Source organism: Eptatretus burgeri, chromosome 5 (genome assembly GCF_056783735.1).
Source record: "Eptatretus burgeri isolate ZD-2024b chromosome 5, Ebu_testis_v1, whole genome shotgun sequence".
NCBI lineage: Eukaryota > Metazoa > Chordata > Myxini > Myxiniformes > Myxinidae > Eptatretus > Eptatretus burgeri.
In genome coordinates, this window is record NC_140965.1 from 37485230 (window position 1) to 37507729 (window position 22500).

Below are 22500 nucleotides of genomic sequence, written 5' to 3' on the forward strand. Positions count from 1 at the left end.
TGTGTGTGTGTGTGTCTAGAGTGAGGGGGGATTTTGCAATTACTTTTTCTGACTTAACAGTTAGTTTAAATTAATTGGCTAATAACTCATGCAATTGCAGCTTTGAGCGAAATATAATGAACGCTTCCATGAAACTTTTGATACTGGAACCCGTGAGAGGCCTGGGTGACCCGGATTGGCGGTGTTGTGTTTGAATCAGGGTATTTTTGCTTAAATGTTTTAAGTTTGATACATTGTGATTCAGTTTGAATCATTTATCACACAATAATTTTTCCATTGTGCAAGAATTTCCTCATATGTTTTGTGGCAGCTCCTTGAAAAGCCTGAAAAAGGAGCAATAAATAAATAAATATTTGACAGGAAAGAATAAATAAATAATGACAAGTGAAATCCTTCAATACAGCGCGTGTGGTGAAGCAAATGAGTACACTAATGTTAAAATATGCAATTTATGCTTTTTTCAGTTAAAAAGCGTACTTAATATTTTAAATGTAAAAATCTTGTTATTATTGTGATAAGCACCTTTATATATAACATAAGGAATAAAATCGTTTGATACAGCGTGGCAGGGAGCCGCAAAAGAATGATGTAAAATAAGACGAACTTAGCTTTCAGCATTCGGCGATCGGCGCGAAATGCAATGGTGGGCGGAAATGACGTCTTTCGGCACGAAATGCGATGGTGGGCGGAAATGACGTCTTTCGGCACAAAATGCGATAGTGGGGCGGAAATGACGTCTTTCGGCACGAAATGCCATGGTGGGCAGAAATGACATCTTTCGTTCGTTCATACATGAGAGGGGCGCGTTTCTTAATTTTTTTCCGTCAAGCCATAAATTAAATGGTTTTCACATATATAACACATTAGTTTCACAAATTTCCATTGAAATACTCGGGTATTTCCATCAATTGTCGCCATTTCCATCTAGGTTACGCACTGCATCTACCGGACGGCCGTCACTGGCTGTCTTGAGGAACGTGGGGGGGGGGGGGACACCGGAGACGTGGTAGACGCCGGGGACATTTCAAACTCGGTGCAATTGTATACAGTGCACGCGCTGTAATAATAAGGAATAAATAAATAACAACAAATCATTTGACAACCCCAATTATTACTACATTATAATGGTGTCAGTCAGGGGGTATGTTTTAGGCCTAAGTTTTTTTACAAAATGGCCGGTCATACCTGACGTGCGACTGAAGGTGACAGAATTTGTCATTTGTTTATGGTTATGGCAATAACTCGCCTACTTTGCACCAAAGACAGATTGGGATCCTTAACATCCACCAACGAGCAGTGCTGGCACTGGCAGATGGGTCCTCTGGCTCAATGCCTTTCAGATGGAAGGTGCACACGTTGATGCATCTCACTTCACGTGAAGCACGAGGGTGACAGTTTATAGCTGGGTCCAGATTGAAACCCATGCTAGACAGCTCAGAGGTGTGTGCATACCTTTAAACTATATCCTACCAGCCCAATAAACAAATAAATAAATAAGTGGGGGAAAATAAATAAATAAATAAATACCTCTATAAGATTTCGACATCAATCAAATGATGAATCTTTCTGGATAAGATTCCTGGTAAGGTTTGACAGGTATGTGATAGGTAAACATAAAAGAGGCTCACCGAATCCTGCAGCCCCGAAACATCCCAGTGTTGACGAGGTATGGGCAGATGAGGGTTGTGTTCACCCCATCCTTGCCTATTGCCTTGATTTCATGACTTAGGGACTCGTGGAAACCAACAGCACCATACTTGCTTGCGCAGTAGTCCTGAAAGTGGTGTAAGTAGACCCATGGAAGGTTCATGCAAATCAAACAATGGAATATGTTGCACCTTGTATTAGTACCTGAATTACAGTGATTATTCATGATTGTAATGATTATAGAAGGTCATCACATAATGAAATCAAATATTCTACACTGGTGTAAGATTTACTCTTATGACGTATGTGAAATCTCACTCCAGAACATATGTTCTTACCTCTATTCCCGCAGTGCTGAACAGGCCCAATGAGCTAGCGACCGTCACCACGTGCCCGTGGTTATTCTCAAGCATGTGTGGGAGAAATGCTTTCACCATCTGAGGGATGGAGAGGTGACAATGTCTGGTGTTCATTTAACACGATGTTCCACAATCTAGTTTGTGCCTAACCCTTGGCAACATCACCCACTGTACTTTCCTTTGAGAACATTCGTTTCTAGGTCATTCATTCAATAAGATTTTAATTTGTCATATCATAACCCTTCCACGCCATCCTTGGAGAATCACTATTATAATATGTATATGTGAGAAAAATGTGCATCCAGATAGAGAATCAAACCTAGGTCCTCTGGTGAACTGTACCAGTGCTCTGCAATCTGAGCTATCTTGGCGATCCACTGGCTGAGTACGCAATTCTCCCACAATTTTATCCTGTGCTGTAATAATAGTGAACAGGCCATCGCTGCTCCTGTGGTTGACCGTGAGTGTCCCTGAAGCAGCGGCAGAAAGAGAGTGGCGTTTCTATATGTTGGAGAATTGCGTGTGCACCCTGTGGGTCACCCAGATAGCTCAGATAACAGAGCACTGGTGAGGTTCACAGGAAGACCTGGGTTTTATTCCCTGTCTGGGTTAACAGTTTTCCCACGTAAACATATAATGTATGTTTACCTGTTCATTTATATAATTGAATCATTATTGTGTTTCTGCATTATCTCATGAATGTAAGTTAATGAAATGAGATATAGACGTTAAAAGAGTGATGTAAAATATAAGTCAAGTAAATCACTTGCTGAATTAAGTAAATGACATGTGAAGACAGCCAGCTACAATGATACATAATGAATGATCTCAACTCTAAGTTTTGGAGAAATAAATAAAAGGAGATATTATACTTTGAAACTTTGACACAGGAGGAGGTCTTGTATCCTTAGAAGGTACCAGGGTAACGATAGCTACACAGCTAACCCCAGATAATTTGCCCGAAAGTACGGGCACAGAATTGCCCCTTATTTTTGTCATAGAGCACAGAATGTTTAACATCGCCAACCAAATTATAGATAGGACTGTCAACTTTACATCCCCATCTGTATGGTGGGATGCATTCAAGATACAGTGACCCCTGCTGGCACTGCAACAGACTGGTAGTTTATGTTTCAATCTTATCGCCATCAGGAATTGAACCCTGACAAGACAGCTTGTTGGCAAACAGACTCGATACTTAATAGCAAGTCATCAGGCAATACTCAAGATTGACTTTGATCCCAATAACAGACTAAGAACAGTACCAACAATGACAAGAACAGAATACCTCTTCAATAACAACTAGAATGGTACTTGGTAGAGCGCATACCTCCACTCTGCTGAACAGTTCATGTTTTGAATCCACTGATAGGCCAGATCTGCATCCGGACCTAAACCAAAATCTAATGAATTTGTCATTGTCACACACGCAGCCTGTCCACCAAGTTTCGTCCGAATCCATCCATAACTTTTTGAAATATCGTGCGCACAGACAGACAAACAACCAAACAAGCCGGTAGGCGGTGATGGGTCACCGAGCATAGAAGCTATGGGATATAGAGGAAAATGGATGCCATATAGCAGATAGGGCATCACCTTAAGATTATGCATATCAAATCTCATCCAGTTCCATCTCCTATTAACTACTCGGTATCCATTTGAATGAAAAGTACTGAAAATGCGGTTTGAAATCGGAAATCCCTAAAGTTCGAGGGGGTGCTGTGGGTGAACAAAGATCTAAATCGAAAATCCGGCTCGATCGTTTGTGCACAATGTATTCCAGACGATTAGTGTGAATTTTCATGACCATCCGACCATGACCCTAGGAGGAGTAGCATTTGGCGCGAAGGCACCTCCAGCTCTCGCATATTTTCGATTTTTGCACTAATTGACCTTTGACCCCTGACCAAAGCGAAATCGGTCAATATGTCCTGAGGCAAAGTTCTAGTACTCATTGAGTACCATGAACCTGCAAAGCTTCATTCGTATCGATGCACTCACCTGGTCGCTAGGGGGCCTTCAATTTTCGCCAATTTTTTCGCATACCCTAATTGTGGGGGGCGCTGCGGGTAAAGTATTCCATATATCACAAAACCCGGAATATATTTGATAGAGCATCACCTGTAGATCATTCTTGCCAAATTTCCTAACCCTACGTGGGATAATGGCTTTTGGAATTGATTTCGCATCAACGGTACCGATTTTGAAGGTTTTTCGGTTGTTGCTAGGGAATGAAAGCGTCCCGAGCAACCATCACAATTTCCAAAGCACGAGGTCATAAGATGTACCTACCACCCGAGTTTGGTCAAAATCCGCCCACGTTTACTAACAATTATGCTGATGACAAACGAACAAACATCCAAACAAACATCCAAACAAGCAGACCGAATTGCTGGCAATAAGGGTCACCTATTTCGGCGACCCAACAGACACAGGGGTGAAACACAACCTCCATACACCTTTGTTTGTGGAGGTAATACCAGACTAACTCTACAATGACAAAAACAGACTACCGACAATACCAACTACTGACAATACTACAGACTAGTATCGAGTATTGTCTGTTCAGTTGGTATTGAGTATTGAGTCAGTCTGTTGGTATTGAGTGACAATAACAATAACAGACTATCAAAAATACAACCACCAATAACAGACAAAGGCACACCGATTCAATACTAAATAATGACTGAACTATCCTGCCAACCCGAAAACATAATTTGTTGCCTCGCATCTTGCGATACCTATATGTGCTTTGCCTATATATATATATATATATATATATATATATATATATATATATATATACATACATATATATATATATATAAATATATATATATATATATATATATATATATATATATATATATATATATATTCCTGTTTACTTTGTATAATAGTTTCAAGAAAGATGCAAACATAATTGTTATATGATGATTATATTATGCATTTAGCCTTTACAACCAAATGTTTTGTGGGCGCTCAAATTTTCTCATCAAATGGAAGAGTAAATTTGCATGGAGAAACACTAAAATAGTCTACTGGTGCATGAACCTGAGGACATCCAACCTTGACAAGCCCCTCAGATGTGTCCTCTGCTTAATATGAAGGGGATATCACTTAAAGGCCTTTCTGTCGATGTGGATCAAAATCCACAAAGAGAGATCACCAAAAGTAAAATAAAATCACCAGAACTTTCAAATCGCTCACTATTCGAAGTTATGCAAGCAAGGCCCACCACTGAGGGCTCTTTGATGTAATCACCAATAACTGACACGGAAAGCTTTCACCTCTAACCTCACTGAGACTGTCTCTTCAAACCAAGATGCCTCCAAGCCCCTGAGCTTCCTTAACCTGTGACCCTGGACCCACACTTCCTGCGATGGGACATGACACCTTCACAAACAAGGCACTTTTTAAAGCTGCAGAACATCCCACAGCAGGTAGCATTTCGTATCCTCACTCAGGGATGCTTACGAAGACGTTGTTGTCAACAAGTCACAACTTCTATGCCAACCACACCCCAACCACAAAACGTATTTTAAAAAAATTATTTTCATTAAATTAATATTATGAATAATTATGACGCCGCTCTGCAAAGAGTCATTATCTAGAATATGAGTATGAGGTCCTCATCGAGCATCGTGAGTTATCAATGTTCCTCACACTTCTCGTTCCAAATAGTGTACAAGCAAGGCCCACCTATCTTTTTAACCATCTAATTGTGATGGGGTTCCATAGTAAAAAGTCGAAGTGTAATTTTAAAATCACAAGAATGCTTCTGGTTACGAGCTTTGTCAAACATTTTATTGTGACAAACAAGCTGGTCTGGGATGTTGAAAGACAACATTTTATCAATGTTATTTTGTGACTTGCCATCAAACGTACAAAGTACATAGGATCACGGTCATCCATGGATTCATTACTCACTGGCTCATTTGGCCTCATTTTTCCCCCCACGGTCTATGGGAGAGAAGGAGGGAGAGAGAGAGAGAGAGAGAGAGAGAGAGAGAGAGAGAGAGAGAGAGAGAGAGAGAGAGAGAGAGAGAGAGAGAGAGAGAGAGAGAGAGAGAGAGAGAGAGAGAGAGACAGACAGACAGACAGACAGACAGACAGACAGACAGACGTTGGACAGCACCAGACTTGACTTCAGACAAATGCAGCCAGTGACCTTGGGAGACGTGAAGTAACTTTCCAGGACACTGGATGCCGGTGATGCCATCATGTGATGTCACTTTCCTCTTCGTAATCAGTGAGGCAATTAAGAAGAAATCTTCCCAACCCTCCTTCCACCACCATGAGATGCCAAGCCACAGGGTGTATCCATGTTCTATCCACTAAATTGCTGAGTGTCAAGCAAGGGAGCAGCACGTATCATTTTTAAAGTCTTTGGTATGACTCGGTCAGGGTTAGAATCGAACTGCCAACCTTCCGGACACCGAGCAGATACTCAAATCACAATGCCAATGATTCTGGTGGTAAAAAATACAACCGAAATCAGATGATCATGCTACCTTGCAATCGTCAGACATTTTCACTGGATTCTCTACAAAAGAAATATACTTCCCAACTCTTGAAAATGCAGTCGACTACTACTTGCCCCTTGTTGTTAAATCGACTTCCACGTCACCAGGAAATGGTGAGAGACACACAATTAATGGTTTTGCTACATTTAGAATCTCATGCAGAAGTATTAGCATGCTTTTTTTTTGGTATACCTTGTCGAGGCTCGTATGAGAGCGAACGCACAACGCACAGCAAGGGGGCATGAGACAAAAGGGGGGGGGGGAGTGGGAGGGACAAAACAGTGGGGAACAGAGACAATAGCAAATCTGTGGAAGGGAGAGGGATGGGGCAGGGCACATGGGGAATATAAGATGGACATTACAGGGACTTTCAGGAAGGAAAGGAGGGAATTTGAAGGAGGTGGGCTTGGGTGGATTATCGGGGGTAGAAAAGATTGAAGATTTGGATGGGGGATGATTTGAACAGCTGTTTTGAAGGCCTGGAGGGAAGAATGGGATTGAATAGAGTGAGGGAGTTTATTCTAAAGGTGGGCAAAAAGAGGAATGAAAGAGTGAAGGTGAGCAGTGATTCATGATTTTGGTAGTTTTACCAGAAGGGGCTTGTTGGCGGACCTTGAGCGCCCTGCGGAAATGTGGTGGGGACAAATCGCAGAGAGAGCGGGGGGGGGGGGTGAGGCTGGAGAGGAGACGGTAGAAGACAGAAAGACCACCGACCAGCCTGCGGTGAGTGAGTGAGAGGCCCAAAGACTCAGCCTCATCACGGGAGATGCCAATGATCCGAAATGCCTTGGTTTCCACAGCGTGAAGCCAAGAAAGGTGGGAGACAGGAGCATCAGCCCAGAGGAGAGAGCAGTACTCCATCAGGCTGCGAACAAAAGCTTTGTAAGTGGTCAGGAGCTCAGGTGGGCCGAGGAAGGACTTTGCATGACGGAGGATTCCCAGTCGGCGACTGGCTTTGGAGGCGAGGTTGGAAATGTGACTTTCCCAGGAAAGGTCATGGCAGGTAGTGAGACCCAGAAGCTTGAAAGAAAGGACTTCTTCCAGAGGATTGTTGAGAAAGTGCATGGGGGGGGGGGTGGTTTCTAAACGGTCCTTTCGAAGAGACATAGTGAGAGTGTGATATTTGTCAGGATTGAAAGACATGTTCCATGTGTTGGACCAGTTTGTGATTTTACCCAGATCTGCAGTGAGCGAAGAAGCTGCTGCTTGCCAGACTGAGGGATGACAGATGGTACGGCAGAGGGTGGAGTCATGAGCAAAGCGATAAAGAGGATTTTCCAGAGAGTCAGAGAGATAATAGATGAAAACCAGAAAAAGAACAGGGCCCAGAACGCTGCCTTGAGGCACTCCAGCCTGGACAGGAAGAGGGGATGAAAGAACTCCATTTAGGGCCACACGTTGACTGCGACAGGAGAGGAATTCTGTTAGCCATGAGTGGAGATGGCCTTGGATACCATGGGAAGAGAGTTTGGTGAGCAGGGCAGGGTGCCAGACCGTGTCAAAAGCATGCGATATATCTAGGGATATGGCTCGGATTTCATATCCGGCATTGAGGACCTCTATCCATTTTTGGGAGAGCAGAAGCAGCATATCCAGGGTAGAGTGACCTGGTCTAAAACCAAATTGAAGATCGGAAATCAAGCCATTGGAGAAGAGGAGGATTTTATGTCTGAAGCGATGATGGATTCCATAACCTTGCTGATGATTGGCAGAAGGCTGTTTGGTCTGTCGTTGCAGGGATCTGTTTTTGCACATTTATTATGCAGGGTGGTAATGTGTGTTGATTTCCAAGTAGATGGCAGATGACTTTGAGCAAATGAGAGGGTGAATAGAACAGAGAGAGAGAGTGAGCAAGAGCAGAAAAGCAGGTTTTTAGGACACATGGGCTGATGCCGTCTGGACCGGTTGCAGAATCTGAGTTGAGGTTTGACAGCAAGCTCTCCACCTTGTCAGGAGAAAAGGCCACAGAATCCAGGGACATTTGGGTGTGACTGGGTAAGGTGGGAAGAGAAAACAATGGGTTTTGGACACAAGATTTATCTGCAAACACCGAGTTTGGGCATTCAGCCTTTTCACGTGCGGTATCAGCAGTGCGACCATTTCAGGTAAGGGTGGGGATGGAGGGGGAACACACACCAGAAACAGATTTGATGAGATGCCATCAGGATTTTAGGAGGAAAGATTTGAAAGTTCGGACTTGAGCTTAGAAAGATGTTGTTTTCTGGCTCTCCTGAGGATAGATACACACTTGTTCTGAGCTTTATGGAAGGAACTGAGATTACCCTCAGTTGGGTTTGCTTTCCCTGAGGCAAAGGCAAGTTGTTTCAGGACAACTGCCTCGCCCCAAGCTTCGGTGAACCAAGGGCAGGAGGAAGGGTAGGACAACTGAAGACAAGAGGGGATGAATCTGTGCATGAGGGAGAGCAAGTTTCGTTGAAAGAATTACCAGGAAGAGTTGATGTTGGAGGAAGTAGCGATGGGAGACCAGTCCAGAAGTTTGATGGCTGCTTGGGGACCCTGCCAGTCGGCTTGAGTGAAATGCCAGACTCGACGGCGGTGAGGTGGTTCTCTGTTAACAGCCAGAGAGATGTCCACTTTGACAAGGATGTGATCAGAAGAACCGATTCGAGCAGATGATGAGCAGCAGATATTTTCAGGGAAATTTGTCAAAATCAGATCCAGAAGAGATGGAGTACCATTGTTTGAGATCTGGGTCAGGAAGTTGACCGGTTGAGTCAGTCCCAATGAGTCCCAGAAAGCTTTTGCTGAGGTGCCATGACAGGTGATAGAGGTCCCCACACCTAGCCAACTGGCATGATGACAATTGAAGTCACCACATATGAGGAAGAGAGAGTTTTGATGTGAAGATAGAAGTTGGTCCATGTTTTCGAATAGTGAAATGTAAATGGAGTCATCACTGTTTGGTGGATGGTACAGTACACATATAAACATGAGGTGGGAGTGGAGGAGAAGCGTAGCCAGAGGTATTCCTGGGGGTGTGGGGGAGTGAGGGCAGTAAATGGGGAGTGAGGAATGGAGTCTTTGATGAAGAGAGCAACTCCTCCACCAGGACGAGGCTCTGGTCTGCCATACCGGAGGAGGGAGTAACCAGGGAGAGATACTTGGGAGTCAGACACGTCTTGGGGGAGGAAAGTTTCTGTTAGGCAGATTATGTCTGGTTTGTCAGTGGCAACCTGCATGGAAAGATCTGAAAGATTTGAGCGAAGGCCCCGGATATTTGAGGTCCACACTGTTAATGACGAGGGAAGGGAGGAGGCTTTGGGTGCAGGGGGTGGGAGGGGAGGGGAAGTGTAGGACAAGGGACGAGGGGGGGGAGGTAAGGTGGGTTGTTGAAAGAGTGTGGGGATTGCAGAATAACTTGGGGAGGGGGCCGACTGAGGAGGAGAAAAGGCTCTGTGGTTCTGGGGGAGAGGGGGACAAGAGAGGGGGAAGAAGGCAGTTGAGGATTTGAGGAGGTGGAGTGAAGAGATGGAGGTGAGAGGGCAGTGGAAAGAGGCAGCTTTGTGGATGAGAGCGGGGGGCAACTTTGATAAGGGTGAGTGAGGAGGGTGAATGGTGCGGAGACTTGAGGGAGAAAGGTAAGGGGGTTGTTTTTGAGAGAGGTGAGAAGGAGGCTTGGAGGGATAAGAGTGTGATGGTTGCTTTGAGAGTGAGGGGTGAGAGGGCTGAGTTGGCACTGAAAATGGAAAAAAAGAATGGTTGATGTAAAGTGAACATTCATAGCAAACTGGGGGGTTTTCTAAGTTTTAGGTCAGAAATGCGATTAAACACGTTTCGTGATGGATGCAATGAAGGCGAATTCAGAGAATGGAGAGAAGAAACGCTGTAACAGTTGGATTTTTTCGGCAAGGTATGAAGGAAAGGTCTAATTGAGAGCAGTCTGTTAAAATAGTAGAAGAGTCGTGAATTATGATACAGTAAAGAGTACCACACGTGTGAAAGAGGAAGATGAAGCATTATAAAAGATCGTTTTTATTATTATTATAATTATTATTATTATTATTGTTTGAGAGTTTTCATCAGATTAGGTCATGGAAATTGTTGTAGAAAAAAATTGTGAGGTGAATGGTGAAATAGGATCGGTAAACGCAGGAGGTGGAAACACATCACATGGTCATGGGAGCAACACTTGGCTCTGGGAGGTGTATAGTCAAAAGTGAAATTATTTATTTTCAATAAGGATTGCGTAACATTCGGAAAAGGGAAGGTTGAAGTAAAATCGTGGAAGTGTGTGGTGAATTTGGAACGGTAAACGCAGTGTGAAGCTGCTGGGTCGATTGAAAAGTACCAGGAAGAGTCGAGAGAGACACTTGGTTTCAGGAGGTGTTTCGAAGGAAAGGATACAAGGAAGATTATTATTTTGTGATGGATTTTTGAAGAACAGGTAAGATTCGGGAATGGAAGGTTGTAGGAAGAAATTGTGAAGGTAATGGCGAGAGAGGGTCAGCTTAGTGGAATAAAGATGGTGTTCTGGAAGGAGGAAGAAGAAGAAGAGGAAGTTAAGAAGAAGAAGAAGAAGGATGGAGACTCGTGCATGTGCAAGGAGAAAGGTTGTTTTTTTTGTTTTTTTTTTTGTTTTTTTTGGGGGGGGATTTAAGACAAGAAATGGTGTTTATTTGGGAGGGATGGGGGACATTGGGAAAGTGAGGAAGATAGAAACTGAAGGTAATGGGGAGAAAATACAAATAAACACGATAATACACCAAGGGGAAGGATGGGTAGGCCTCAAGCACCCGGTAAGACAAGGTCGACGAAAACTCACAAAATAGCACGATTTTTGAAACAAAACCGAACTAGAAACACGTAGTAACATGTTGGTGAGAAAATAAACAGTTAAAACGGAACAAATAACGACCGGAAACTTAACTTTGAGAACTTAACTTAACTTTCATAGGAAACCGGAAACTTAACTTGACAACTTTCAGTGAAATATACTCTTGATTATCATTGATTTCAACCAAGAAGTGGAATAACGCTGCAAATCCATGATTTGTTCCTTCCCTCCAGGATTTTATCCCCCCCCCCCAAAAAAAACATTGGGATTTCCGTGTATGTTCCAAATTGTCAACAAACATGGAAGCTTTGCAGAGAGATCATGGAGGCAAGCAGATGGAATTTAATTTTTTTTTTAATGTTTTTTTCCCTTTGCTTGATTCAATGAATTACCGCATCATGATTTGTAATATTGTGCCCTTGGGGAAGTATAAACTTTGCAGACATAACAAAAACGACCATCGTGTCCACCTGAATTGAGCAAAGTGGCACGGCACAACAATTCATCTCAATGTCGATCCTGATCTTAAATTAGCGATTCAATGTTTGAAAAATGAAAGATTTGCTGCTATATCTTGGATACTTGTGAGTATACCGCGAATCCAATATTTCGAGCGCCCATAGTATGTCTGTGTGATGAATGGAGCAAAGACTTTACCTTCTGTCAAACTGTCACAAAATATCACAGAAGCACAACTATCTGCTCAGTAATTTTATCAAGGAAATTAGAAGCATTTTAAAATATTTATGAGACTTGTTTTTAAAACAACCTTTGAATTATCAAGCCACTTTTTTTAATACATGGTTTAGGCTCATGGAAGAGCTAGGACACAGAACAGAGCAGGACACAACACAACAAAAGGAACAGCAGGAGAAAGGTGAAATGCCAAGAGCAGGGTGGAAGGAGAAGGTAGATGGAGACTGACAAACATGGTATGCAGGTAACGATGATGGTTAGGGGAGAACGCAAGGGGTGGACAAAATTGATGCATAGGCAAAATTTTGGGAGGTGTGGCAGTAGTTTAACGGTGCTTTGGATGGGGGGGGGGGGTGACCCGAGATGGTGGTGAACAGCTGTCTTGAAGTCCGAGAGAGAAAAATGAGATCAAATAAAGTGTGGAAGGTGGTTCCACAGGTGGGGAAAGAGAGGATTAAATGAGTGGAGGTGAGCAGTGGTTCTCGAGTTACAGTTTCATGAGGAGTGGGTTGTTGATGGACCATGTGCATCCTGTAGATACTTGGGGGGGGGGACAGAGTACAGAGATGACAGAGAAGAGGGTACATGAAAAAAAAAGTCTCTTAAAATTGTTTCAACTTACTCTTTCACCCATGTGATTCTCTGTATTGTATCCTAATTCACTATTATTATTATTATTATTATTATTATTTTCTTTTTCTTTAAAAGACTTTTTTCAATTCGACCTTTCCTTCATCCCGTCTCAAAAAAGTTCAACTGTTATGTTTCTTTAATCTATTCTCTTAATTCACCTTTATTGCATCCTTCCTGTAATGTCATTAAATGTATCTCTGACTTAAAAAAAATTTTATCCCATTTTTCAATGCATGTTCGTATTCCATCAATCATTCTTTTTTCCAACTTCAGTGCCAATTCACCCCACCAACTGAAATCTACCTCCTAATTCCTCACCTGTTCTACCCTCTCCTTAGCCCTCCCATCTTGCTCCTCATTCTACCTCCCTCCTCTATTAGCACCTCTTCACTGTCCTCTGCTTTACTACCAGCTCCTCCTCTGGTGTCCAAAACTGTGTGGTTTTCTAACATCTGTGGGCTCCATTCTAACGAAACAGATATCTCACTCTCTCATTCAGTACACTCCTCAACATCTCAAACATGCTCTTTCATTCCTCTCATCACACCTTTTCCTCTTCCAAACCCATCAAATCATGTGCCTCCCCCTGCCTGTTCCCTTCTTCACCATACCACTACCAAGTCTCATCCCTCCCTTCTCTTCACCCTTCCCTTCTCCCTCCTCCCCAAGGCCATGCCTGCTCTCATAATCTCCCTTCACTCTCAAAGCTTCCCTCTCACCCCTCCCTCTCAAAACAACCTCACTGACTTTCCCCTCCAAGCTTCCCTCTCTCCTTTCTCAAAAGCTCCCCCTCACCATTCTCCCTCAATTCTCCCCTCCCAACCTTTTCCCTCCAATCTCCCCCCTCACTCCCCCATCTCAAAGTTACCCCTGTTGGCATCTACAAAGCTGCCTCCTTCCCCTGCCCTCTCTTTTCCAACTCATCCCTCCACCTCCTCCAATCTTCTACTTCCTTCTGCCCCCTCTATAATTACTCCCCAATGTGCCTCTTCCCATCACCACTGACCCTTTTGTCTCCTCCTCATCCAGCTCTCTCGCTGAGCTCTTTTACACTCCTCCACAGACTGTCAACAACTCTCCCTACCTCTGTCTATTCTCCCTCGTCCTACCCACCCCTCCTGCTCCCCTGCACCCAAAGCCTTCTCCCCTGCCTCTTCTTTAACAGTGTGGACTTCAAACAACCAGGGTCTTCGCTCTAACCTGACAGAAATGAGGGAGAAAACGGGGAAAACTGGGTGAAAAAAAGACTCAACTCACGTCCAATACAGGTGATAATTTATTCACCAAATCGTGCAACAATACAGTGACCATCAAGAAGCAGGTGTTGTCGCAATATAAGGTTGATATTTAGTCCAACTCAAGCCATGTTTCCGTCGGTTTACATGGTGAATGCTTGGTCATTGAACAACAAATTCGACAAATTTTGTTGTATTGTACAAGATTATGATCTGGACATAGTGGCTGTCAGTGAGACCTGGTTTCATCCCAGTGTCCCAGAAAACGTATATACCATACCAGACTACTCTTTGCTGATAAAGAGCAGAAACGACTGTCGTGGAGGTGGCATTGCCCTGGATGCTAAATTTAGCATGAATACTTCTCCTGTTCACATTGCAGTACCTGAAGACCATGAGATCGTATGGGCTCAATTACGTCTGAAAAGACTACCAAGAGTGGTATTTTCGATATTTGTTGCCTCGGTTTACTCACAATGACAATGCCATTCTGTTTGTTCAATACCTTACATTCGCAGTCGATGACATCCTGTCGTGCCATCCAGGTGCCGGTATCATCATAATAGGAGACATCAATTTCCTTCATTTCATTGCACTTCTCACCACTCACAATCTCAAGCTGTGATATCATCAATGCCTCATATGAACAAGGTGTTGTCCCCAGTCAATGGAAGAAATCAATAGTTGCTCCTTTACCAAAACAATCGCCACCAACACTGGACAAACTGTGACCGATCGTGTTAACTGATCATTTTGCGAAGTTTGCAGAGCTATTCGTGAATCGATGGCTTATGTCTGACATATATGGTTAACATCGACCCTCAACAGTTTGAGAACCATGCAAGTATGTCCTCCACCCACTATCTTGTACAGCTAATGGATTTCATCTATGGTAGAGCTGATAGACCTGGTTCAATTTTGACAATTGTTTTAACCGATTTTGCTAAGGCTTTTGATTCAGTGGATCATGTGGTTGATATAAACAAACTGTACGCAACTGGAGCAAGACCTTCCTTAATCCAGTGAGTCTGCAGCTTCCTCTCAAATCACATCCAGCAAGTCCGTTACAAGGGAGAATTTTCTATGCCTCTCTCAACAACTGGTGGTATTCCACAAGGAATGTGACTGGGTCCACTCATCTTCTTAGCCCTCATCAATGATGCTCTCCAGTCATCTGACAACAGGAGGTGGAAATACGTGGATGGCCTAACGTTAGCAGATTCATGTCAAATAGACTCTCCATGTACCCTCCCAAATGGCCCTTTCAGAATTTGAACAGTGGTGCACAGAATCAAAGATGCGGCTTAACCCAGCTAAGTGTCGGATTATGCGGGTGTCGTTCATTCGCTGCCAGCTGCCCCAACTGCAGATTCAATGTCACAATGTCAGACGGGAGGAAAAAGAGCAGGTCACACTGTGGGAAATTGTTGTCAGCAATGATCTCAAGTGGGATGATCATGTAAATCTCATCACTCCGAAGGCGTCAAGAAAGTTGTATCTGCTTCGCTCTTTGATGAAGTTTCATATCCCAACAGAAGATCTCATCACTCTGTACATTTTTAACCTTAGATCTATCTTAGAATATTGCTGTCCTGTATGGCATTCTGCACTAACACAAAAACAGCATGCATTGATCGAATCGACACAAAGACGAGCAATGAGGATTATCTTTGTTTTATGAAACCTACCACAATGTCCTGAGTCCCTGTCAGCTGAAGTCATTGTATGAATGTCGAGAACAACTTTGTTGTGCTTTGCATCTTGTTTGTGTTGTAGATTTCCAGACTGGCGACCAGACAATCTTAATTTAAACAATTACATCATAATTATTAAAATTAGGTGCAGGACTGAATGTTACAGAAAGAATGCAATGCCTTGTATAGTTAGACTTTTGAACAACATAAATGCCATCGAAATAAGATCAATCTCCTTGCTCCCTAGTCAATAATAATGTATCTCTTAATCATAAATTAGGTGCAATAACCCACAATTTTATTCATATTGAACACCGCTCCTTCCCAATTCCATATCCAGGCAATGCATGACGCCATCGCCAGGCGCTGAAGGAAGGGAGTACGAAATTTTCACTCCATTTTCTTGTTTTTTTGTTACTTGCAAAATCGAAGATTTATCAAGTATATTGGTCAGTCGATTTTGTTATTCTGTCTGTCTGATTGTCTGTCTCTGTTTATCACCTACAGGTCACAATTTTACACTGATCTTCACGAATCTTCACCCATGGTAGAGTTTGTCGTAAGGAAGAAGCCTATTGTTTTTGAGGTCAAAAGGTCAAAAGGTCAACATAAGCCAAAGGTCAACAACTTAGGTGATATTTCTAAAATCCTCAATTTTCATCCCATTGACTTGAAATTTGAAGAGGATTTGCAACTCAGGTCACTGAATTCAACCACCAATTATTGTTGAGGTCAACAGAGGCCAAAAGGTCAACATAGGCCGAATTTCTAAAATTGTCAATTTTCATCCGATTCACTTGAAATTTGAAGAAGAGTTGCACATTCTCTCATTGAATTGAACCACTAATCATTTTTTGAGGTTAAATTTGTTTTATGTATTTTGCAAGTATTGTGCTCTGCATGACATCTTCTTGTTACTTGCAAAATCGAAGATTTTTTCAAATATATTGGTCAGTCGATTTTGTTCTTCTGTCTGTTTGTATGTTTGTCTGTCTGTCTGTCACCACAGGTCAGAATTTCAAACCCATCTTCACGAAACTTCACCACATGGTAGAGTTTGTCAAAAAGAAGAAAACCTATTGTTTTTGAGGTCAAAAGGTTTTGAAGTTTTGAGGTCAAATAGGTTAACATCTTTGGTGAGATTTCCAAAATTCTCGATTTTCATCCAATTGACTAGAAATTTGAAGAGGTTTTATATTTCAGGTCACCAAATTCAACCAGCCAATTATTTTTGAGGTCAGCATTGGCCAAAAGGTCAACATAGGCCAAAGGTCAACATCTTTGGTGGTATTTCTAAAATCCTCAATTTTCAACCGATTGACTTGAAATTTGTAAAGGATTTATACTTCAGGTCACTGACTTCTCCAAGCCAATTACTTTTGAGATCAACATTGACCAAAAGGCAACATAGGCCCAAGGTCAACAACTAAGGTGGTGTTTCTAAAATCCGAAATTTTCATCCGATTGACTTGAAATTTTGGGAGGATATATATTTTGGGTCACTGAATTCAACCACCAATTATTTTGGAGGTGGACATAGGCCAAATGGTCAACATCAGCCTAATTTCTAAAATTGTCAATTTTCATCTGATTTGCTTGAAATTTGAAGAGGAGTTGCATATTTTTTCAATTAATTCAACCATCAATTATATTTGAGGTCAAATGTGTTTTATGGATTTTGGAAGTCTCGTGCTCTGCATGACATCTCTTCTTCTTGTTTGTTTGTTTGTTTGTTTGTCGGGGCGATATCTCAGCCATCCTTTGAGCCAGGAAGCTGAAATTTGGGGACAAAAGGGAAGATGTGCTTTGGAAAAAACGCTTTAAGATTTTTTTTTATTAATCACTTCATTGATTAATTACTAAATTATTATCGATTTATCAATTACTTATTTATTTTTCTTTCTCATCCTGGCAATATCTTAGGCACCTTTTGAGCTCGGACGCTGAAATTTGGACCTGACGGTGACCAAGTGATTTGGCTATAAAGGGTATTTTTGATTTATTGATTAATCAATTAATCGATTAATTATTCAGTTTTTCGATAAATTACTTAATTTTCAAAAAGTTATAGATTCGGATGAAACAGTGGTCGTTTAGGTATGCTATTTGGCAATTGATTGAGAAATTCATTATTTTATGATTATTATTTACTTATTTTATTGATGCAATTAAGCAACTAATCAATCAATTATTGTACACTGCTCTCTCCAAATTCCGACTGCATGCGCTGCAAGGTGGCATCGCCGGGTGTTGAAGATGCCCCGGTGATGTCGTGCACTGGAGGATTTGTTATTTGTATATTTGGCATGGGGGGGCGGTGTACTTTGAATGTACTGCTACTTGTTTTGATTTATTTTTTATTAAGATTGACTTTATTTTACAACTTGTGTATTCAATGAGGACATGGTTTTGGGAGGTGGACATTGAGGACGAGGTGTTTGTGAGAAGGGTGTGGGGAGAGTTGAGGGCTTGAAATCACATTTTGCATTCAATGAAATTTCCAACCTGTCCATGCTTGTTACCGTTTTAATTCAAGAACAGGCTATACATCATCTAAATTGTATATGCGTTTTAATTGCCTGTGTATATATGTATGTATATATGTGTATATATATATATATATATATATATATATATATATATATATATATATATATATATATACATATATATACTACTTCTTTGAAAGTCTGTCAGTCAACACATAATCCTTCATCAGCGCTCTTACATGAGCACCTTGCTCATCCACCCACCGTCACCTTGCCTTTCAATGAGCCTCGATCTTGTGAAGGAAAAAAGTTGGTTCATCCACACATTGTATTAATGATTTTAATAGTCAGTGCATGTCTTGCCTTGGTGGGTCCATGATTGTCTGTGAAGCGCTTTGCCAACATCACATGCTTAACCCCGATTTATATTTATCAATATCTTTGATTTCAAAAATATATATCACCATTGCATAAAATCATTTTGCTTGCTAGTTACACTTTACAAATGTTGAAGTTTGACAATGAAATTCCAAGTTATCATTTTGATATCCATTGAATACATCATTAGACCATCACAGATTTATTTTAAAGATATTAACAGTATCAAGAAGTTACATCCCATGATGTTAACTGGAGAGAATGTGTTGAACATCAAAGAACAAAAACATATGTTGCTGTTAATGATGTAGCAAATAAACAATTGGGTGTTTTAAATTAAATATATATATATATATATATATTTTACTTTATGGAACATTTTGATGGATGACAAAGTCTCCAACAAAGTTTTAAGTCTTGAAAACAGGGTGTTATTACCTGGCTAAAAAAAAAATCACAAGTTAAAAAACACCTAAGGCTGGAAACAAACTATCGATCAGCACAGTGGTTTCATCAAGATTATTCAACCAAAGAGAGATTCGAGACACAAAACCTTCATCTGGCAAAGACATAATGAATGTTGTTGACGACAACTGAGGTGTCAAACTTCTGGATTTTATACAGTGTTACATCTATTTCTTATCATGGTGCATAAAAGAAACTGAAGAAAAACTAAAATTCCTCACGACACCTCGTCCTCCTTTACTTTGACCAAACTTTACCTACACAGGCCTAATGACAATTAGTTATGTCATGAAGCCAAGAAATGAACCCAAGTGCTCTATGGAAAGATCAGAAACTATAAATATGAAGCCAACAAAATTACTAAGAAAAATCACAACCTTGGCCATTATTGACCTGAAAAGATCTGGTGAGGGGATAAAAGAGGGAGATTTGAAAGGAAACATTTTGATAGTATGAACTGGCAAGGTAGCCTTGAGGTATGCACACTCACCTCTAAGCTCTCTGGGTTGGAATCTCAGCCCAACTATAAAGTGCACCTTGATGTTTCACATGCAGGGCGAGGTATAAATGTGTGCACCATCAGTTCGATGGACATTAAAGATCTCATGGTCTGGTTTACAAAGAGAAGGTGAGATATCGTTGGCACCCTGAACCCATAATACAAATCCCTACCACCTTCAGTTAAGGATTCTGTGAAAGGGTGGCGGCCTATCCAGGATTGGTTTTCACCTAGAAACGTTTCTCGACATGTCCTGATGTGCCCCGGAGATCTGTAAAGCGTATTGGTCTCTATTTAATAATTTATTATGATATCAAAGTCGTCACTTATAGAATAAAAACTCACAATTTGCACTTCAATAACCGGTGTTCAACATTCATACATTGTTTCAAGAACGGTACTTTTCCTTGGAGTGTCTACACTCCTGGATACTGGAGATACTGGAGTATCTAAGGAGATTGAATGACAAATGATATCTTGGCTGAATAAATGTCCTGGTACAAATTATTTTTCTTTGTCATGCAAGAACTATATTAATTTGATTTATAATTAAAATTGAGGCTGAACAGTAGGTACAAAGAATGTTATGTTAAGGTACGGTCGTGGCCAATATGATGTCATTGAACCGCGTTGCGTGCAAACAAGCAAATCGTAAGCAGAATGTGACTAATAAAGCCTTTGGTAAACAGGTTTTTTACCTGTTCCTAGCAAATGCTGAAAAACAATAGAGCTTTCTAAAGATGGATCTTTCAGCAAAAAGAGAGAAAATGCTTTTCTTTTTAGGTTATCTCTACCGAGATGACCTAATAAAGCCAGACCAAATGTCCGTCCGTCCGTACATCCGTCTGTCCGTCTGTATGTCTGTCCGTACGTCCGTCAACAATTTTTCTTTCCGATCTTGATGAAACTTAGTATGTGGGTAGAGGTCGATGAGTGTTGCACAACGATATAACTTTTGTCTGGGTTCAAGTTCAGGGACGAGGTCACGAGGTCACGAGGTCACGTAAGTTATAAAAATCGCCATTTTCAAAACCTATCTAGTCTGCCAATCTACAAGATAGTCGGCAACTGTTTATTGATTATGATAGTAAAAAAATATTATCTTGTATCTAACAGGACAAATTTTTGAATTTCCGTTCCGTTTGATCGTCACGTGATCTGGAAGATGGTCAAAAACACCTCCCGGTACAAAGAAAACGTTTTACTTCCGATCTTGATGAAATTTGGTATGTGGGTACAGGTCGATGAGTGATACCCAACGACATATTTTTTCCCGGATTCGAGGTCAGGGTCAAGGTCACGAGGTCACGAAAGTTGTGAAAGTCGCCATTTTCAAAACCTATCTAGTCTGTCATTTTTGGAGATATCTGGCAACGGTTCATCGATTATGATAGTAAAAAAACATTATAGAGATCACCGTCACTCCCACACGGGGGTAATTTTATTTACTTATTTTTGCACGTGATTCAACCATCTATATATTAATACTGAAGGGCCAATTTTGTGCTCCTCCTAGCGGTCACATCACGTTTTTCTCGGTACTGTGACCTGGACGGAAAGAGACTTCGTACCTGTAAGAGTGCATCACACATAGTGGCAATAGTCAACTTTGAAATCTGAAGCAGAATAAACACTTTTCGTTGAGATGGGGGCGAGAAGTGAAGAGGTGGAGGTGGGGGATGAAGAGACGGGGGCAGGGAGTGAAGAGGCGGGGGACAAGGGAAGCAAATTTTTGGGCGGGGGTAAGCAAATTGAAAGTGGAAAACGGGGGGAAATGGGGCAGGGGCTGGGGTGAATTAGGCGGGGTTGAGTGTGAGGGGGTGGACAGGGGGCGGGGGCAAGTGGGGCGGGGAATCAAGAGACGGGGGTCGGGGAGTGAAGAGGCGGGGCCGGGGTAATTAAATTTTTGGGTGGGGGTAAGCAAATTGAAGGTGGGGGGGGAATGGGGCAGGGGTGGGGGATGAGTAGGCAGGGGTAAGCACGCCCTGTCCAGTCCATGTCCTTCGAGTGTGGGTGAGTTGGTGAGGGTTGTTGAATGAACAGAATCCGTCTGTGACGGGGCTTCGGCTAGTTAAAATTAAAACTCGATTAAATTAAATTAAATTATCATGAGTTCCCTTATAAGAAATTTCAACACAGGAGGAGGCCCATCAAGATTTTTGCATTAGTATTGCCAACCTGTGGTTGTTTGTCCATGCTCCATATTATTTAAAATGCTGGGCATCAAGCAAGGAAGCAGCACATACCATTTTAAGTCTTTTTATATGACTTAATCAGGATTTGAACCACTGACCTCTCAGACTCATAGCAGATACTCCAACCATTACACCCCCAAGTCTGGTTAAATCTATCCCATGATGATTTAATACCTATCCCATGATGCTCAGCTCTTGGTTTATAAGCAAGCAAAAGATAACAAGTTTTATGACAAGTAATTGTAATCAGTGGCATTGTTATCACCGTGATGTGTAAAATGATTGAGAATTTTTTTTTTTTTTTGGGTGAACTTTCATTCAACTGAAGATTGTCATGTGCACCGTAACAAGGTAATTTCATTTCCCAATTCGTATTTCTCTGCCAGGATAAACCAAGACAAATTGCACTGTGTTTCCACTGGCATTAACTTGTGGTGGATCCCAGTCATATGAAATTAGTCTTGAGGAAACATTCAAGGGTTTAGGGGGTGGATAAACCTTCCAGAAAGTCTGGCCCATTCGAGCCAGTCACTGTATTGAGATGTACCGTGGAAAACTGACAAACGATACTGTGTGTCTTGTGTCGTGCTTCGAACAAGCATGCAAACAATCCATCTCATATAACGGATCCCTTTCTATTGTACAAGTGCACATGAAATGTCCGACTGAAGTGTGAGCAATAATTGTGTAAATCCTATTGAATGGCACAAGGGGTGATCAGAAAGTACGCAGCCTGACATTTGTTATTTTTCTGCAGAATCCATTTGAGAACAATTTTTTATTTAACAATCACCAACATTTTATTTAATTTGCCACATTTATGTTAGCCCGTGGACTTAGTGATATATTGTTGAGGAAAATTGTTTTTGGGAAAAAAAAAACAAAATTT

General features: G+C 41.6%; 2 protein-coding genes across 5 annotated transcripts in view; one reads left to right on the forward strand and one right to left on the reverse strand.

Moving 5' to 3' along the window:
• The window catches only part of LOC147026252 (uncharacterized), a 152906-nt gene that overhangs the window by 92243 nt on the left and 38163 nt on the right, over positions 1-22500 (forward strand). Inside the window, exons 3-5 of one of the 4 annotated variants that reach the window (XR_015058250.1) lie at positions 2000-2099; positions 13822-13924; positions 16093-16217. Coding sequence is in view for 2 of the 4 variants with exons in the window: in XM_085881490.1 (XP_085737616.1) it covers positions 2092-2099; positions 16093-16217 (133 nt within the window). In the remaining 2 variants the exon portion in view is untranslated. Of the gene's footprint in view, positions 1-1999; positions 2100-13821; positions 13925-16092; positions 16623-22500 lie in introns of those variants that run through there. The other 3 variants (XR_015058249.1, XM_085881490.1, XM_085881491.1) reach the window with 3 other exon arrangements.
• The window catches only part of RDH10 (retinol dehydrogenase 10), a 74062-nt gene that overhangs the window by 12247 nt on the left and 39315 nt on the right, over positions 1-22500 (reverse strand). The window contains exons 2-3 of the mRNA XM_085881489.1: positions 1986-2084; positions 1629-1774 (exon numbers count right to left, since the gene is read on the reverse strand). Coding sequence (XP_085737615.1) covers positions 1629-1774; positions 1986-2084 — 245 coding nt within the window. The remainder of the gene's footprint in view (positions 1-1628; positions 1775-1985; positions 2085-22500) is intronic.